The 18184-nt window shown below is 40.2% G+C and overlaps 2 protein-coding genes across 2 annotated transcripts; both read right to left on the bottom strand.

Moving 5' to 3' along the window:
• Positions 1–261: 261 nt before the first annotated feature.
• On the bottom strand, positions 262–8675 carry LOC125312928 (methylesterase 10-like). Its single transcript, XM_048273014.1, has 2 exons — positions 8442–8675; positions 262–414 (listed from the first exon to the last, which is right to left on the bottom strand). Exons 1-2 carry the CDS (start codon positions 8673–8675, stop codon positions 262–264), a joined length of 387 nt encoding a protein of 128 aa, XP_048128971.1.
• A 763-nt stretch (positions 8676–9438) lies between these two features.
• Positions 9439–13588, bottom strand: LOC115746967 (L-ascorbate oxidase homolog). The gene is made up of 8 exons (XM_030682968.2): positions 13442–13588; positions 13052–13161; positions 12707–12977; positions 12514–12613; positions 12050–12395; positions 10485–10850; positions 10062–10140; positions 9439–9853 (listed from the first exon to the last, which is right to left on the bottom strand). Exons 1-8 carry the CDS (start codon positions 13586–13588, stop codon positions 9653–9655), a joined length of 1620 nt encoding a protein of 539 aa, XP_030538828.1. The 3' UTR covers positions 9439–9652.
• Between the last annotated feature and the right edge of the window lie 4596 nt (positions 13589–18184).

The following is an 18184-nucleotide window of genomic DNA, read 5'->3' as shown; positions in this document are numbered from 1 at the left end:
ATTCGCCACCATTTACATGAAGATTTAAAGGCCGAGTATCCGACGGAGGAGGAACCTGCAATTCTATGGCAATCCCCGAGGATCACTTTGATCATCAACAAGAAGTGGTCATTCCTCATGCCAGGTTTCAATGGATCAATTTACGCTTTCAAGACTTTAAGTCCGTAGCGGAATATAATTCTGCTATTCATTGAATTGTATCACAATTAAGACTCTGTAGACAACGGATCACAGAGACTGAAAAGTTGGAAAAAACATTATCTACATTCCATGCCAATAAGCTTGTACTCCAGCAGCGGTATAGGGCAAAGAATTATTCAAAGCATTCAGAATTAATTTCTGCACTACTTGTAGCAAAAAAGCACAACCAGTTGTTGATGCAAAATCATAATTCCCGTCTTCTTGGATCTGCACCTATGCCCGAAGCACATGTCGTACGTCATAAAAACAAGAGTCACCGGCATTGGAAGGGCAAAGAGCTTAACTTGAAAAATCAACCTTATAAGAGCCGAGATAGAGGTTCACAAGGACCTAAACATGGTCCACCAAGAAAAAAGGGTCCAGAAGTATCTAACCAGGCCGGTGCCAATATTTGTCATAGATGTGGTTCTACAGGCCATTGGTATCGCACTTGTCGCACCCCAAAGCACCTGGTTGACCTCTATCAAAGGGAACAAGATTAGAGAAAAAGGGAAGCCAATGTTGCAACCAAGCCCTTTATGGAGGATAAAGAACCATCTCTTGACAATACATCTTTTGATATTGATCATTTTTTGGATTTAGATTAAGCAATATATATAAGTTTATGTTTATTCACATGCATTCTCTTAGTTTTTGAATGATATTCACGTTTAATATTATAATTTCATTTCTTATTCTTTTATGTTAGTCATCAATGATGCTGAGCATTTATCTCGAGGAGAACCATGGTATTTTTTGTCTTGTAGACAGTGGTACTACACATACTATCCTCCAGCAGAGGAAGTTCTTTGAGACATTAAAAAAATGCGAAGGGAATATTACCACTATTTCAGGCAATAGTAACATAATTACAGGCTCCGGAAGAGCTCGTGTAATATTTCCAATGGGCACATAAATTTTTATTAATGATGCTTTATTTTGCCCACGGTCTAAAAAGAACCTACTCAGCTTTAAAGATATTTGTTCCAATGGGTTTCACATTGAAACCGAAACCGAAGGTGGTAAAGAATACTTGTATCTAACTCGGATGAGTGGATACGGAAAATAAATTATGGAAAAGTTACCATCATTCTCCTCCGGGTTATATTATACCTAGTGAGTGCCATTTGGGCCCGTGGGCCCGGAACCGGCCCGTTGACCGGCCCGGAACCGGCCCGTTGACCGGGCCCACGGTTCCGGAAACGCGGGAACCGGCCCGGAACCGGCGGTTCGGGCCGGTTCGAACCGAAAAAAAAAAAAAAAATGGTGGGCCCGGGCGGAGAGCCGTTGGGCTCTGCCCCGCCCCCCCCCCCCGCGGCCGCCCGCTTTGGGCCGTTGCCAACGTGCAACGGCCAAATTGGCCGTTGCTTTGTGCAACGGCCAATTTGGCGTTGCTTTTCTTTTTTTTTTTTAAAAAATAATAAAAAAAAAAAATGATTCTTGCCTATAAATACATATGCTTCCCCTTTCATTTTTGTCACAAATTCTCTGAACAATCTCTCGAATTCTCTCTGAAATCCTCTCAAATCGTTCAAATTCTCCCAATTCTCTCAATCCCGATCAATTCTCTCAAAAAATGGCAAGTGGAAGCGAAAATGCCGACAAGGGCAAGATGGCTATGGGAGATTCCGACTATCCCTTTCATGAATACGATCCTCGTGAGTATGCAAGTTGGGAAGACGACGACGATAATATCAACTATGTCCCGATTCCGAACGTCGAGCACATCCCAACACAAGAAAGTCTTCATCCTCCCACCGGGTGTCGAAGAAACGTCAACGGCAAATGAGCCGGAACGGAAGGGCCGAGATAATACATCGGACTTGTGGCTACACTTCGACAAGGTACGTGATGAAGTCGAAGGTAAGTATAATGTAAAATGTAAATATTGTTCGCAAACTTATAAATTCACGAAAGGAGACGGTTACGGAACATTCCGTCGGCATTTGACGAAAAAAACATCCAACGCAAGCGGGGATCGACAATACGCAACAACAAATTTCCGGGTACGCCACTTCTAAGCCTCATCCTTTATTTCGTTTCACCTGAAGCACTTTATAAACAAACATTAGGTGAATATGTTGCCCTTGATCATGCTCCGTTTAATACTTGGTGAAAATTTTAATATGAAATATTTGATAAATACTGCGTTGGTTCCAAGCGCCAACTATTCCAAAAAATACTCTTAAACGGGAAGTTTTTCATCTTTATAAAAAAGGAAAAAAATCTTTAGCAAAATTTTTTGCGGAATTCAATGGACGTGTGCATATAGGTAGCGATATTTGGAGTGATCCTTGGCAAATTCATTCTTATATGGGTGTCACGTGTCATTGGATAGATGACAATTGGATGATTCAAAAAAGACTTATTGCATTCCGAGTTTTTGATGAAAGCCATTCGGCTCATAATATTTATAGAATAATTAGGCAAGTTTTAGAAGAATATAATTTAATAAATAAAGTATTTTCAATTGGTTTTGATAATGCCGCCGCAAATACCGCTTCTATTCCCGAATTAGAAAATATTTGCAAACCCACTTTTGGCGGACAATTTTTTCACATTAGATGTGCTTGTCATGTTTTAAATTTATGTGTACAAAATGGTTTACGAACTCTTGACACTTCTCTCGCCCCAATAAAAAGTGCAATTAAATTTTTATGGAGTCGTCCCCAATGTATGAAATCATGGGGAAAATTTTGTAAACAAAATGGGAGAAGGCCAAGAAGATTTCCAAAAGATATTCCGACTCGTTGGAATTCTACGTACGAGTTGCTTCGGCAAACTTTTGAATATAAAGATTTATTATGTATGTTTATTTCACAAAATATTCCCGAAATTACTTTACTTCCTCAACATTGGGACGTTTGCAAGAAAATTTTAGATATTTTGAAAATTTTTAATGATGCTACTAAGACTTTATCTGGTATTTATTATCCTACAACGCATTTATTTTTAATAGAGTGTGTTAATATTAGTAGTGTTTTTAGTGAATATGAAAAAGATACCGAATTAGGTCAAACTATTTTAGTAATGCGAGAAAAATGGTTGCATTATTATTTGCAAATTCCTCTTGTCTATTTAGTTGGTATTGTTTTTGATCCACGTATTAAATTAGACGGTTTACAAGATTATTTGAATGTGTATTATCATGATTGTTTACATTTGGATGATTCAATAGATATTTTAAATATATTAGGACATGTTAAAGAATCTATAGTAGCATTATATGGAGAATTTTGTAGTAGATATGGTTTAAGTGATTACGGATCTTTACAATCTACTTGCCTCACGTAGCGAAGGTGGTAGTTCACTTAGTAGAGGGTATAATATGCTTAAGAGTAGGCAAAAAAAAAAAAAAAGGGGCAACAGGTAATATTTCTGAATTAGAAAAATATTTAACCACTCAATTTGAGTTTCGTGATGCGAGAACATAGTACAGATTTCGAAATCCCGAAGTGGTGGAAGAGTCACCAAATCGAGTATCCAGCTTCTCGCCCTCATCGCTCGTCAAATATTAGCAACCCCTTCTTCAACGGTTGCGGTTGAACAAGCATTTAGTTACGGAGGATTAATTTTGGACTCTCGCCGTTCAAGATTAAGCCCGGACTCGTGGAAGCTCAAGCTTGTGTCGGCGATTGGACGAGGGCGAAATATCGACACCAAGAGTTAGATCGTGAACACGAATTTTTTAGCGATGATGTTGGAGATACCACCGCCACGGGTACCACAACGGGTAGCGACGATTGACGATGAGGTAAGTTGGGGTTCTCAAAGGTAAAAAGAACTACATGGGCTTTGATTCTTCTATCCCCAAGAAGATATGTAGGTCGCTTAATGATAATTCATTAAGTTCAAGCCCATTCCTTCTTTTTTTTTTTCCCATATTTTATTACAATGTACAATTTAATTGTATTTTATAATTTATAATTTATTATATTTATTTTATTATTTATTATTTTAAAAATTATTATTAAAAATGAATCGGAATGAACCGGCGGTTCGAACCCGGAACCGCCGGTTCCGGCTGAACCGGAACCGGCCGGAACCGGCCCGGGAACCGGCCCGGAACCGCCGGTTCCGGTTCGGAACCGGAACCGCCATTTTTCACGGCCGGTTCCGGTTCCACCTTTTCGTGGAACCGGAACCGCCGGTTCCTGAACCGGAACCGGCGGTTCCACCGAACCGGCCGCGTCTGATTATACCTACATAAATGTGAGTAATAAACATGTTGCGATAAACCCGAAGTTCACAAACCCACAAGGTTTTCAATTATGGCATGACCGTTTGGGTCACCCAGGGTCGAATATGATGCGTTGAATATTAACACATTCAGTTGGACATGCATTAACAAATCGTGGGTTCTCTTCACCTACCGATTATGTATGTGATTCATGCGCTGAGGGTCAATTAATTATACGGCCGTCTCATACTAAAGTAAGGATGGAATCTCCTATATTTTTGCATAGAATTCAAGGGGATATCTGTGGGCCTATCCACCCCGTATGTGGACCTTTCGGGTACTTCATAGTCCCGATTGATGCTTCAACGCAATGGATATACGTTGACCCGTTGTCAACACGTAATATGGCTTTCGCAAAATTACTCAATCAGCTAATTAAATTACGTGCACAATTCTCTGATTACCCGATCTAGAAGATCCGGTTAGATAATGCTGGTGAATTTACGTCTAAAGCCTTTAATGACTATTGTATGGCTATTGGGATAGACGTGGAGCATCTTGTGCCACATACTCATACACGTAACGACTTAGGAGAATCTTTAATCAAACGCCCGAGAATGATTGCTAGACCGTTGTTGTTGAGGGCTAAATTACCTTTTAGTTTATGGGGACATGCGATATTGCACGCTGCATCATTGATTAGAATTCGACCCACTGTATATCATGAATACTCCCCGATTCAACTTGTACATGGATGTGAACCCGATGTTTCCCATCTGCGAATATTTGGTTGTGCCGTATATGTTTCTATACCACCTCCACAGCGTTCCAAAATGGGGCCTCAACGTCGACTTGGTATTTATGTGGGATATGAATCTTCATCTATTATAAAATACTTAGAGCCCCAGACAGGCGACTTGTTTACTGCCCGGTTCGCTGATTGTGTATTTGATGAGGCACATTTTCCTACTTTAGGGGGAGAAAGCCTGAAGCTTAAAGAATGTCGTGAAATTTTCTGGAAGGAAGATCAATTGAATTACCTTGATCCACGTACAAGCATAACTGAACTTGAAGTTCAAAAGATTATTGACTTGCAACATTTAGCAAGTAAATTGTCGGATGCATTTACTGATCACAAAGGGGTGACTAAGTCCCATATTCCTGCAAAAAACTCACCACCTAGAGTGGAGATCCCCTTGGGACCAAAAATGTCTGATGAGCCTAGTCAACGCCGGAAGCATGGACGACCCACAGTGACTAAAGACATAAATCCGCGGAAAAGAAAAAACATTCGGTCACCCAATGCGCCTCCCGCAGAGGAAAGCAATCCCAGTGAAATTAGTGCAGCTGCCCTAAATAACAATTCCGGGAATACGGAATGGCCAAATCCTATTGATTTGGGAAACGATGAGGATTTGGTTGATGTTAATATAGAGGTTGCAGTAAATTATATGAACACGAGAGTGAGATATGATAGAATTACAACTGTCGTCGACGACTCATTTGCCTCCTCGGTAGCGCTAACTGTCTCAAAAGATAATTTGGATCCAGAACCAAAATCCATTCTTGAATGCTAGAAGAGTTCAGATTGGAATACATGGAAGGAGCCAATTAAGACGTAACTAGACTCGCTTAATAAACGTGTTTTTGGACTCATTGTCCGAACACCCAAAGATGTTATCCCCGTTGGATATAAATGGGTGTTTGTAAGAAAATACAATGAAAAGAATGAGGTGGTAAGATATAAAGCGAGACTAGTTGCCCAAGGGTTTTCGCAGAGACCCGGTATGGACTTTGATGTCACTTATTCTCTCGTAATGGATAATATTACGTTCCGTTATTTGATCAGCATGGCAATAAGTATGAATCTAGATATGCACTTAATAGATGTTGTGATTGCATATTTATATGGGTCACTTGACACCGATATATATATATATATATATATATATATATATATATGAAAGTCCCCGAAGGATTTTCAATTTCCCAGATGGAAAAGAATGAAAATCGCAACATGTACAGTATCAAATTGCAAAGATTATTATATGGTCTTAAACAATCGGGTCGTATGTGGTACAATTGGTTAAGTGATTACCTCCTGAAGCAAGGATATGTAAATAATGTAATATATCCTTGTGTGTTCATAAAAAGGTCATCAAATGGCTTGCCATCATATCCGTATATGTGGATGACCCGAATATAATTGGAACCCCAAAAGAGCTCAAAGAAGCTCGTTCTTGCCTAAAGAAGGAATTTGAAATGAAAGACTTGGATCAAACCAAGTATTGTCTTGGCCTGCAAATCGAACACCTCCCGGAAGAAGTTTTATTGCACTAGTCTAATTATACAAAAAAGATATTGGAGACATTTTACATGGAAAAATCTCATCCTCTCAAGACACCAATGGTAGTACGTTCACTTAAAGTGGACAAAGACCCATTTAGGCCTAAAGAGGAAAACGAGGATAGGTTGGGACCCGAAGTTCCTTACCTTAGCGCTATAAGAGCACTGTTATATCTTGCAAATTGCACCAGACACGATATTCCATTTGCTGTAAATGTTCTAGCTAGATACAGTGCCAATCCAACCCGAAGACATTGGAATGGCGTTAAACATATTCTACGTTACATTCAAGGAGCTATTGATCTTGGTTTATTTTACCAAAGAAACAAAGATTTAACATTGGTGGGATATTCGGATGCTGGCTATATGTCCGATCCTCATAATGCCAAGTCACGGGCTGGTTATGTGTTCCTCTGTGAAGGTACGGCAATTTCATGGAAGTCAATAAAATAAAGTGTAGTTGCTACTTCCTCAAATCATTCCGAGATTATTGCATTATTTGAAACTGCTAAAGAATGTGTTTGGTTAAGAACTTTGATACACTACATTCAAGATTCATGTGGCTTATCCCCAGTTCATGATGCCCCCACTATACTTTTTGAGGATAATGCGGCTTGCATTGCACAAGTGCGTGATGGATTTGTCAAAAGTGATAAAACTAAACATATTTCACCTAAGTTATTTTATCCACATGAGCTTCAAGAAAAAGGTGAAATAGATATTCATCAAATTCACTCTAGTGACAATCTTGCAGATTTGTTCACTAAATCCCTACCTACTTCCACATTTGAAAAATTTGTATATGGAATAGGAATGCGTCGACTTAGGCGACTACTTCAATCGTGGGGAGCGAATTAACCATCCTTGAAAGATGGAACCCATAAGGTTTATGGCTGTACTCTTTTTCCCTTTGTAAGTTTTTTTTTCCTATAGAGTTTTTACTTGCCAAAGGTTTTTAATGAGGTAGCCTACGTGCAATGACTATTAAAATAAGGGGGAGTATTATACACACTGTACTCTTTTTCCCTTCGCCGAGTTTTTTTTGTCCCACTGGATTTTTCTTAGCAAGGTTTTTAATGAGGCGGTTTAAACAAGATATAATAAAAAGGTGAACATCCAAGGGGAAGTGTTATAAATATATTAATCATAGGTGGATGCTTCACCTTTCACCATTTTCTCTTCCAATGTATGTTACAAATACATTGATATACATTAATGCACATTAATATGGATTGATGTTGCACCTTTCACATTCCATGAGCGATTTTTCCTCTCCCAATGTAATATACCTTCTAGCCTATAAATAGAAGCTTTTGTAAACTTGTTGAGACAATGAAAAAGAGTTAACATTTGCTCCCTACTTCTCTCTTATCTCTTCTCTCATATTTCAAGTTGGTTTTATGTTTCTGAGTTGATTCCAAAGATCGCCGTTTACTTTTACAACAGTTCCCTCATAAAAGTTATTATTCACGTTGATCGACATGAACTTTTTTACTTTTTTTTAGGAACTCCAAACCTAAAGGAACGGCATTAAATTGCGAATTAGATATGCATGTGTGAAATCTTTTGAATCCCTATCTTGTATAGATAAAGTTCAACCTATGTAATTTGCGAAAATGGATCAAAACCATGAGCTCTGTCCCCTAACAATGTCGAATAATAAACTTTTTCCTGGAAAAATTGGGCTATTGATAGGACAATGCCGAAGATATTGGACAACTTTGTGCCATCGTACCTCTTGCAAGAGAAGTGCAGGCGGGATTTCCGGCCTGGGCATGAATGCTGCAACATAAATTGCTACTTCGACTTTCTCGGGAAAGCTCTCCATGGCTAGCGAAATGCAAAACCCTCCATAGCTGTGACCTGCCAATATCACCTTCTCGTCCCAGGGAAGAGAGGCCATCAGTTCCGTCAGCGGTAGCACGAAGTTGCATACTGTGGAGGTCGTGCCCGGCCCTGCCAACTCCATGCTTGTGCTGGCCAGATCTAGTGCAGTGGCGCGATGACTGGCCAATTTCAGCCGCGTCACCACCTTGTACCAACATCAAGCTCCGCTTGCGGCTCCATGGACCAAAACAAAATGTCTCTTGCTATCCATTTGAACATGAGGAAAACCCTTGAAGCTAATAAAACATGAGTGAATGTCAAACGCATCAATGTTGTCCAAAACTCTTACGCCTGCCGGTACGCTCGCATGGAGCCGAATACAACAAGTGTATGATGCTAAAACAACTATAACATATCAAACTCTCATACCAAAAAAAAAAAAAAAAAATTGGTTCCTCGGTGGAGAATTTCATGATGCCATTGCCAGCATAGGCTTCGATTTTCACGGGCACCTTCCAAACTTCTTTTTTCCAAATCAGAAAAAAAAAAAAAAAAAAAGTTGGGCGGATTTATAAAGTTAGAAAATTTATTAAATCGTAGCATTTATGCATATCGGGCTTACCTATGCTTTTTTTTTACGGATTGTGCCACACTTATTTGGGTTTCCTAATGATATTGTCTTCTTCTTAGTGAGCAATATAGAAATCAACGACGCACCACTTTTTATTTTTGAGATTCTAAAAGCATGCTTGACTTGCTTTCATCTTCATAGTAGAACACATTCATTCGGAAAAGAACAGGTCCGGACATAGATAGTATCACACAATGCACAAAGATGGTCACCGAGAAAATGATGTGAACATAATTTATTTTCGAGATACAATTAGAGAGAAATCAATCGCTACAAATAGACTAATGTTCATATCTCTCCTTCCAATTCCAACAACTACGCTTGCCTGCTTCCCTTCTGCTTAATTATTCTTTTTTTTTTACCCCAAACTAACAGTCACCCCATCGTAACTGAGAGCTGAATATGCGGAGTCTATCTGACTCAAAGCGGGACCAAATTGAGAAAGAAAACGCAGTTAAGGGGACTGAAAATTGGAAGAGAGATTGTTTCTAGGAGGTCTTCTTGGCTTTGCCGCAGAGCAATGCGTCGGGTGGGATGTCGTACTCGGTTAAGAGGCTCTTCTCATTGTTCCAGACCCGGACGTAGAGCTGCTGCCCCAAGTACCGCTTCGACAAGATCGCCGACCTCAAGTTCCACATCCCCTTGTTGTCCAAGGACACCAGTATCGCACTCCACGACAATGGGTACACCTAGTAATCGCCAAAAGTTTTGTTAGTTTTGATCCTAGATTGTAACGGATCCGGTAATAAGCTGGCTTCATGATTGGACTGTGAATCAAAAGTTAGCTTCGTGTCAAGCTCAAGATGTACTAGGATAGAATGGTTCGGACTCAGGCCGCACAATTTGTTTCTCAGCTTAATGGCGGATGATGTATGTTTCTCGAGCGGGCAGTTGTACCTGAACAGTGTGCCTGTAGATCGCATCGGCCATATTGTACCGTTTCCTCATATCCGGCGTCCACGAACCCGAACCATACCTGTGTCAAACATATTAGACGGTGTTACAAACAGAACATCCACATATACTCATGCATCGATCATGTTCAACTAAAGGGAAGGCCATATATTATGCCCTAGTTGATTCTATCACATTGCTCATTAAATTGAGACACCCTAGTAGAGTACTTTGTAATTGTATTTTGTACAAATCGCTTAGTAGGAATTCGTTTGATCATGACCCATGACCCCGGTGAATCTACTAGATCATGTATTGCGATTTTAGGCATTGTCTGAATTGAGTTATGTGTATGAGAAGATCTAATCCAAATTTCTTAATCATAATACAGCAAGATAGAGGACGTGAGCACGTTTAGCATCATACCCGACAGCATAGAAGCTGTAGCCGTCCAAGTGCCAGGACTGGATAGCATTCTCAGTGTTCTGGAGGACAATCTCCACGAAATCGTGGAGCGTCGTCCCAACCACCGAGGTGCCCGGCGTGGCTGGCCCCGAGGGAGGAGTGTCCTTGATGGTGTTCAGCGTGAAGACCCCGGGAATGTTGAAGTAGTCAGCCAACTTCAGCGGAGTGTCCGGGTCAACGTAGGAGATGCCGTTCACGGCGTACCTGAGCTTGCCATCTATTTTGGTCGCTGTGTTGGCCAGGACGAGCGTCCTCACCACCTGGATCGTATTGTAGTGGTACGAGCCCTGTGGATTCGGCCTCGCCGCGTTGGCTGTCAAGTTCAATCTTTCATCACAAGAAAGAAAGGAACACCAAACAAGAGCAAAATATCAGTGTGTTATGCGCGCCAAATATAAGTGCAGAGAACATAGTTTCTTGATACTTCATCTAAAATTCAAAATTGTCCCTCTTTTTATTTCAAAATGATCCTCTACTTTTTAAAAAAAAGTCAAGTGTTAGACCTTTGGTTGAAACATTTCAAGCTGATTTCGACGTGGGAATACACGTGTAACATTATGTTAAGTCCCAATTTCTTACGCGGAACTGAGTACACGATACACCAGTAACATAAAAAAAATATGAAAGACCGCAGAATTGAGAGAGAGACTTGCAGGCATGACAACCACCACCATTTTTAAACTGCTACTCGTGAGGACACGAGCAGGCTGCCTGAGGACATGATCGATGTCGCCTGATGACACGGATAAAGCCCGTGAAGGCAAGAGCAGTGCTACCCGAGGCTCCTGAGGCGACAACGACCACCATGGGGTGGCGGCCGTTTCCTGAGACTCTGGGAAAAACATGACCACGGTGATGGTAGCGGTGATTTGCAGGTTTTTGAAATTTTTTTTTTTGGTTAATAGTAACGTGTTTCCGTTAATGGCGAATTATAGAAAAGCTCTCGGGAGAAGTAAAGCATATCAGCACCAGATCGGAGATAGCAATTAAGATCTTTCTATTGAAATTGAAATTCTCAAGATCCAAAATAATTAATTTGTGGAGTGACTGACTTGTATTTATCGAATTCCTACATTTAATCGTGAACCAACTTGCTTGCCGGCTTGAAGTCCAACCATGCAATTTCAAAACAATGGTTCTCGAGATGAACAAACGCTCTAGATCGGTTCTTCAGTTCACACCCACCAATTTGGTGGTTTATTCATTACATAATCTTCTTGTATATGAACAATTTGTCAATTCGTTAACCCTGAAATCGATACACTAAAGTCTTTACATTTTACTTATTATAATCTGGCCGGGTAACATATGCTAGTTCAAATTGAGCATCTGGCTGGTCCAAAATTTGAAATCCAGCTCAAAACTGACCTAGTTAAAGCTACCTAATTTGATAATTAACCTAGCCAAAATATATGCGTTTGGATCCTAATTTGCACACTTTAGGTGTTCTTTTTGCTTCATCCTGGCATCCTTATTGCCATGATTCAAACTAAGGAATCACAAGAAAAATGTGAGGACTAATTTACCTGCAGGTCCTAGCTTGTTTCATGGACCAATGGATTTGGTAGGTTGGAGCAATCGGCAGAGGCAACGAGGCCGGGATGTTAGATCCGTCGTAACGAAGCAACGCGGTGACATTGAAGATCGGCTTCGTGAACCGGGACGAGCAAGCCACGAAGTAATCCTTGGGCGACCCGTTCAATTTGACCAAAACAGTGACGGATTGGCCAACATGGACGTCGAGCGATTCGTACTCCTCTTGCAAAGTGTGAGATCCCTCAATTTCAATCAAGGTGAGATTGTGGCCTTGAATTCTGAAATTGATCGAAGTGGCGATTCCGACATTGGTAACCCTAAACTTGTATGTTTGCCCTGAAATTTTCATTGAACATTCATAAACTCCAACCATATACTTTCTTTTTCACTCGGATGTGAGTAGATATTTTCCATTTCCAAAGGTGCATAACATCAAATGATGCAAATGTTTTACCTCTTTGACCGGTGAAGGTGAAACCATTAGGACGTCCATTGATGAGAAGACCATCGGGAAGAGGGAGGGGATTGCCGGCGTCGAGGCTTTGCCGTAGGGCCTAGAATGTCATGGAATGAGTAGGAACATATGCTTCCAATTCATGCATTTTTCTGCCGTTAAAAGAATGAAAGGTATAAACAAAGCAACATACCGTGTGGTTGCTCTTGTACCAGTCACCAACAAGAAGAGTGAACTCTCCAAAGGGCGTAGGATATGGAATGGGGATGACCGACCTCTGCGCGATGTTCAAAGCTCCGAAACCTCCGGCTGCTCTGTGAAGTGCAGTCGAAGGGAAGTACATGAAGGTCCCTATCTGATCCTTCAGCTGAAACTTGTACGTCCAGTTCGTGCCTGGCGGGATCGGGCACTGAGTCCCAAGCACTCCGTCTTGCCACGAGTTCTTCCGCTGCTGGATCCCATTCCTGATTGTAGTCATGGTCGCTTTTTTACCAATTGTGGAGATATAACTCAAACTTGAGATTAATCGCTATGTTACCAGGTAAGGAGGAGAGGTTCATCTAGTTTGTTGATGACGTCTATGACCATGTTGTCATTAGTGACAGCTTCAATGGGGGGCCCAGGAAACTGACCATTGATTAGGATGCCCTGCACGAACCATTCAAATAAACTGATGAGCAAAGGCCAACTTATCAACTTTCCGAAGCAAAACTTCGACTCGCCATGTCGAACCCATGATAGCTCATCACAGTTAGATGTTGCTGTTTCACATCGGATATTATATTTTTCGTATGAGCATAGTTGTCTAATTTTGACTTCATGACAGCCCATCCTAGTGTTGGTGGAGGCTAAATAGCTCCGGTCCATGGCGTGATCTAAAGTACACAACATTAGGGTTTGCATTGGAAAGTTGAGAAATCAAACATACCTGTTGAGGTACACCGAGAGGAGAAATTGTTCCGTAAGTGACTGTCCAAGTGAAGTACCTGTACGCGTCTTCAGCATCGGCCAAGAAAGCGCCTAGCCATGCCAAGGACACAACAAGAAACATTTGCAGGAACTGAGTCTGCCTCATTTTGGCCAAGCGTTTGTCTCCTCAGCTCTCAGATTTCTGCACAGTAGCAGTAGTGAGACATTTCCATACATGTTAACACCGAAATAATTTGCATTCATCACCTAAAGTTACATTTTTGAGTATAACCCATGTTCGTTATGGGTCCTTACATGACATTCCACACATGTGCGGCGGTCGTGACGGCAGCATCAATTACTAAAACAAAGCAGCTTAGAAAAGCCACTAAAAATGAAAAGGTCGCAACTGAGAAGCTCAGAAACTCTAGTACCGAAACATACCGATGTAGAGAGAACTAATCAGAGCCTCCCCCACCAGATGGAGAGGGGAAAATGGAGGGGTAAAGGGTACGAGGTCGACGATGCGCGAGGTCAGTCTGTAGTGCCAGGAGTTAAACCTATGCACGTCTTTATATAAAAACGAGTCTTGCATCAAAGAAGGAGGAGACTTAACAAGTGCAATTAACAAAATTGAGCTCGAAGCGTAGGATTGACGAGCGTGACACATGACACTCGTTTGGCGGCGCACTTCATGGTCAAGCTCAAGCTGTTTACGTCCTCGGACCACAGCTCACTCAGGCTCATGCAAAACCCTTGATTAACTTAACCTAAGTTTCAGCTCATAAAGATTAAATTAAGCAGGGTTTGACTTGGATTTTTCCTGGGAATCTTGATTCCACACCCGATCAGATGCTTTGTTTATTTGACTTTGTTGCGTCCGATTCAAACCTTTTCTTTTGTTAAAAGCATAGAAACATGTCAACTGTTGGGGTGGGAGTCGGGCTTGTCGGTGGCGGGAAGGGAAAAGATTTTGGGAAAGATGCGATCGCGTCGCAGCCGAAAACGGATCGCCATTTAATGCTTTGGAGATTTATTCGAGAATTGGTAGATGCATACACTTAGACTCTGTTTACAAAAATGAGTATCCAAGACCATCAGACAGGCTTTGGTTGTAAGATGATAATCTGCGGCATCACCCAAAATAAATGGCTCTTGGTGTATTAAGCATTACTCTTTGTGCATTGTTTTGTTTTAGGACGAGAAAGAGGACTTTGCTAGGCATCTGTATTTACTATAAAACCCTAACAATGGCATAGTTAGCTGAGGCGTCGGGACTTTCCCAGCATGGGAACTAGAGATCGCAAGTTCAAATTTCATCCATTGCATACGAGGTATCATGATCCAGGGTCAGGGAAAATTGTCCAAAAAGTTTTCAACATATTGAATTTTTGCCAATTCAATCTTAAACATTTTGATTTTGCCAATAGTCCTAAGCATTTTTAAGTTTTGTCAATTGAGCTCATTTAGTCAATTTTAGCCGAAAACAGCTAACGTGGATGCCCGCCAACCTATATGGCACAGCCGGCACCGACGTTGACGAATATAATAATATTATGATCTGTTTCAAATTTTTTATTGATTATTATCTTTTTTCTTTTTTCTATTCTTTTCTTTTCTTAATGTTGTCGGTGAGGGTTGCGGGGACCTCGCAAGCCACCGAGTGAGGATTGCCGAGCCCTCGCTGGCCATGGGCGAGGCCCCATCAACCCTTGCTCAGCCTCATCCAGATTAGGAAAGGGCCATCACGACGTGGACGAATATAATAATATTATGATCTGTTTCAAATTTTTTATTGATTATTATCTTTTTTCTTTTTTCTATTCTTTTCTTTTCTTAATGTTGTCGGTGAGGGTTGCAAGGACCTCGCAAGCCACCGAGTGAGGATTGCCGAGCCCTCGCTGGCCATGGGCGAGGCCCCATCAACCCTTGCTCGGCCTCATCCAGATTAGGAAAGGGCCATCACGGCTGCGGATGAAGCACCCTTGCCCGGATCTAGGCAAGGGTCGTTGACCACAATAAGGACAAAAAATAAAGAAAAGAAAAGAAAAGAAAAGAAAAAAAATAAAATAAGAGTTTCCAAATAAATATAAAAATATTATTAAAGATTGTCAACGTCAATGCCGGTCGTGCCACGTAAGACAACACACATTCACGTCAGCAATTTCCGATTAAAATTAACAAAATGGGCTGAACTGGCAAAATGTAGAAAAGGTGAGGGCTCAATTGGCAAAACAAAAAAGATATATGATTGAATTGGCAAAATTACAATAGGTTTGAGATTTTTTGGGACAATTTTCCTCCCAGGGTTGCTTGTACAATCCAAACGCGTTAACTTAACCGATTTCGTGAAATATATAGGGGTCATTAAGTACAAGTCATTCACTATCATTTTGCAGCTTTTGTCCTAAATTCAAGTGGCTGTTAGCTTCAACTCCACGTGCAGATGTCTACATTTTGCGATGCACGGTTACGAGTATATATGTTATCATCCACATGTTGGATGCCATCATCTTCTATGACATTTGTTGCGTAAGAGTGAAATCTAGGAAATTTATGCCCAAATTGATGAAAATGAGGTCAAACTAGCATAATATAAGCTTATTCTATTTTTAGGGATTTTCTAAATTTTTGTGATTTTTTTAAAAAAAAAGTTATTTTTTTAAATTTTATTTTATTTTATTAGGTTGAGAGAAAAGTGATGAGAGAACTGAAAGAGAAAAATGAGAGATATGAGATTTCATTTTGTTTTATAATTCTCTAAAGTGATTCTTTTTTCCAGAATCAATTTTTTTTTGTTCTGGATTTTGTTCTAAAACTGATTCCGATTCTCAAAAATTGATTCTAGGAACATAATCAAAATCAAATTTATTTGCGTTACCAAATGTGATTCTCATCTTTTTTTGTTCTCAGAATCAGAATCAGAGAATGAGAATGGTTACCATGCAGGCCCTAAATTGTCGGATCTTTTCACCGTAGCCCCTTCTTTTTTAAGATACGGGCTTTACCAGGCAAATAAGTAGTACCACGATAACTTTAATGAACACGTAAAATTCAAGCTAAAGATCACGATGTCATAAATAAAACAATTGGCATTATAGATTTGTAAGAAATTGGATTTGCACATTACGAGCATCCCCTCGCAACGATGTCATTTTTGTGTCAATGTGTTTCTCGGTTGGAATTCAACTATGTAATTTTTTTATATTTTAATTTTTGTAATTATCTAATTATTAAGTTGCTTTCAAGAAAACGCGTACATGAGTTGGAACTATGTATTGCCCTGTTTTCCACTTCACCTTAGTTATTATAATACGAGTAGGACGAAGAAAAACCAAAGACGTAATTACCAAGTCATCAACCAACAAGCAGGCTTTTTCTTCCTTTGGACCGTACCTGCATCCACCTTTTAAGTCCGTCCAATATTTAGAAGTTAATCAACTTTATGACAGTAGACATTGTTTGCCTTCCTACTCACCGGTCCCAGGCGAGGGCTGTCGGCCCTCCTCGCCTGGTGTTGGCAAAGGTCAGCCAGCCTTTGTATGTGACTAGCGGTATGTGACTAGCGAGGGTCTGCCAGCGACTCTCACCATGCTAATCCGAAAAAAATAAAAAATAAAAAATAAATAAAATTAAAAAATAAAAAATTAGAAAACATTTTTATGGCTAAGATATGTAGCCCATTTATGACATATTTAAAACTAATTTAAGATTCATTAAATTGTTAAGTGATCCATTTATGCCCCACTTAAGTTTGTTAATTCATTTGACCCACACATTTACATGTGGGTTAGAATATAGGTTCTTGACCCATTTTACCACCTTTACTACTCGGATACAATTGAGCTAACATCTTTATTAGTCTTCTAGTCAGCATGGAATGTACCAAAAAAGTCCTAAATTTATTACATTTATACTAATTCAGTCATAAACTTTTCAATTGGACCAATTTGTTCTATACCTTTTACATTTGTATTATCTCATTCTATTCGATCAATTTTGGCCAATAAACATCGACATGGATATCGGTCGTCCTCGTGGCATGACCAGCTAACGCAGACAATTTTTTAATTTTTCTAAATTTTTTATTCCCTTTTTTTTGTTTTTTCCTTCTTCTTCTCTTTTCTTTTCTTTCCTTCCTTATTTTTTCCCAACTATGGGCCGGTGATGTCACTAGCAAACCATGGCTAGCCATAGGCGAGGGCTTCCCCCAGATCATGTTGGCGTGTGAAGCCAAAATATTTCATTAAGAGCCTTTTTGTCTTTTGTCCTTTTTGCTCCTAGGTTAAAAGTTATACCTCTTATATTAGCAATGTAAAAGGTAGCAACTGTCATAAGAGAGAGAGAGAGAGAGAGAGAGAGAGAGAGAGAGAGAGGAGCAAAGTAGCGAATAGAGGGAAAAAAGAAAAGAGAGGCCGTGGCAACATTTTTTAGTGTTCAAAATTTCTTTTTTACCCCGATCTTGTGAGAAGATCACTAGTTGTATTCCCACTTTTCTCGAATTTAGCGGATTCGCAGAGTGCCTCCGTGTGGGGACGTAGCCCAAGTTTGGGTGAACTTCGATAACAAATTCTCTAGTATGTTCTTCCGATTCTGATTTTTTATGATTATATTCTGCTAGTGTTGATTGTTTGCTTGGATTATTATTTTGGAATTGGTGCACGATTCCTAACAACTAGTATCAGAGCTTGGTTGGCCAATCGAAAACATTGAGGGTTTTTCGGTGACATTAGATTGAAAGCAAACAGTATGGTAGAAGATA

This window comes from Rhodamnia argentea, chromosome 11 (genome assembly GCF_020921035.1).
Source record: "Rhodamnia argentea isolate NSW1041297 chromosome 11, ASM2092103v1, whole genome shotgun sequence".
Taxonomy (NCBI): Eukaryota; Viridiplantae; Streptophyta; class Magnoliopsida; order Myrtales; family Myrtaceae; genus Rhodamnia; species Rhodamnia argentea.
This window is presented reverse-complemented; position numbering and strand designations above follow the sequence as displayed.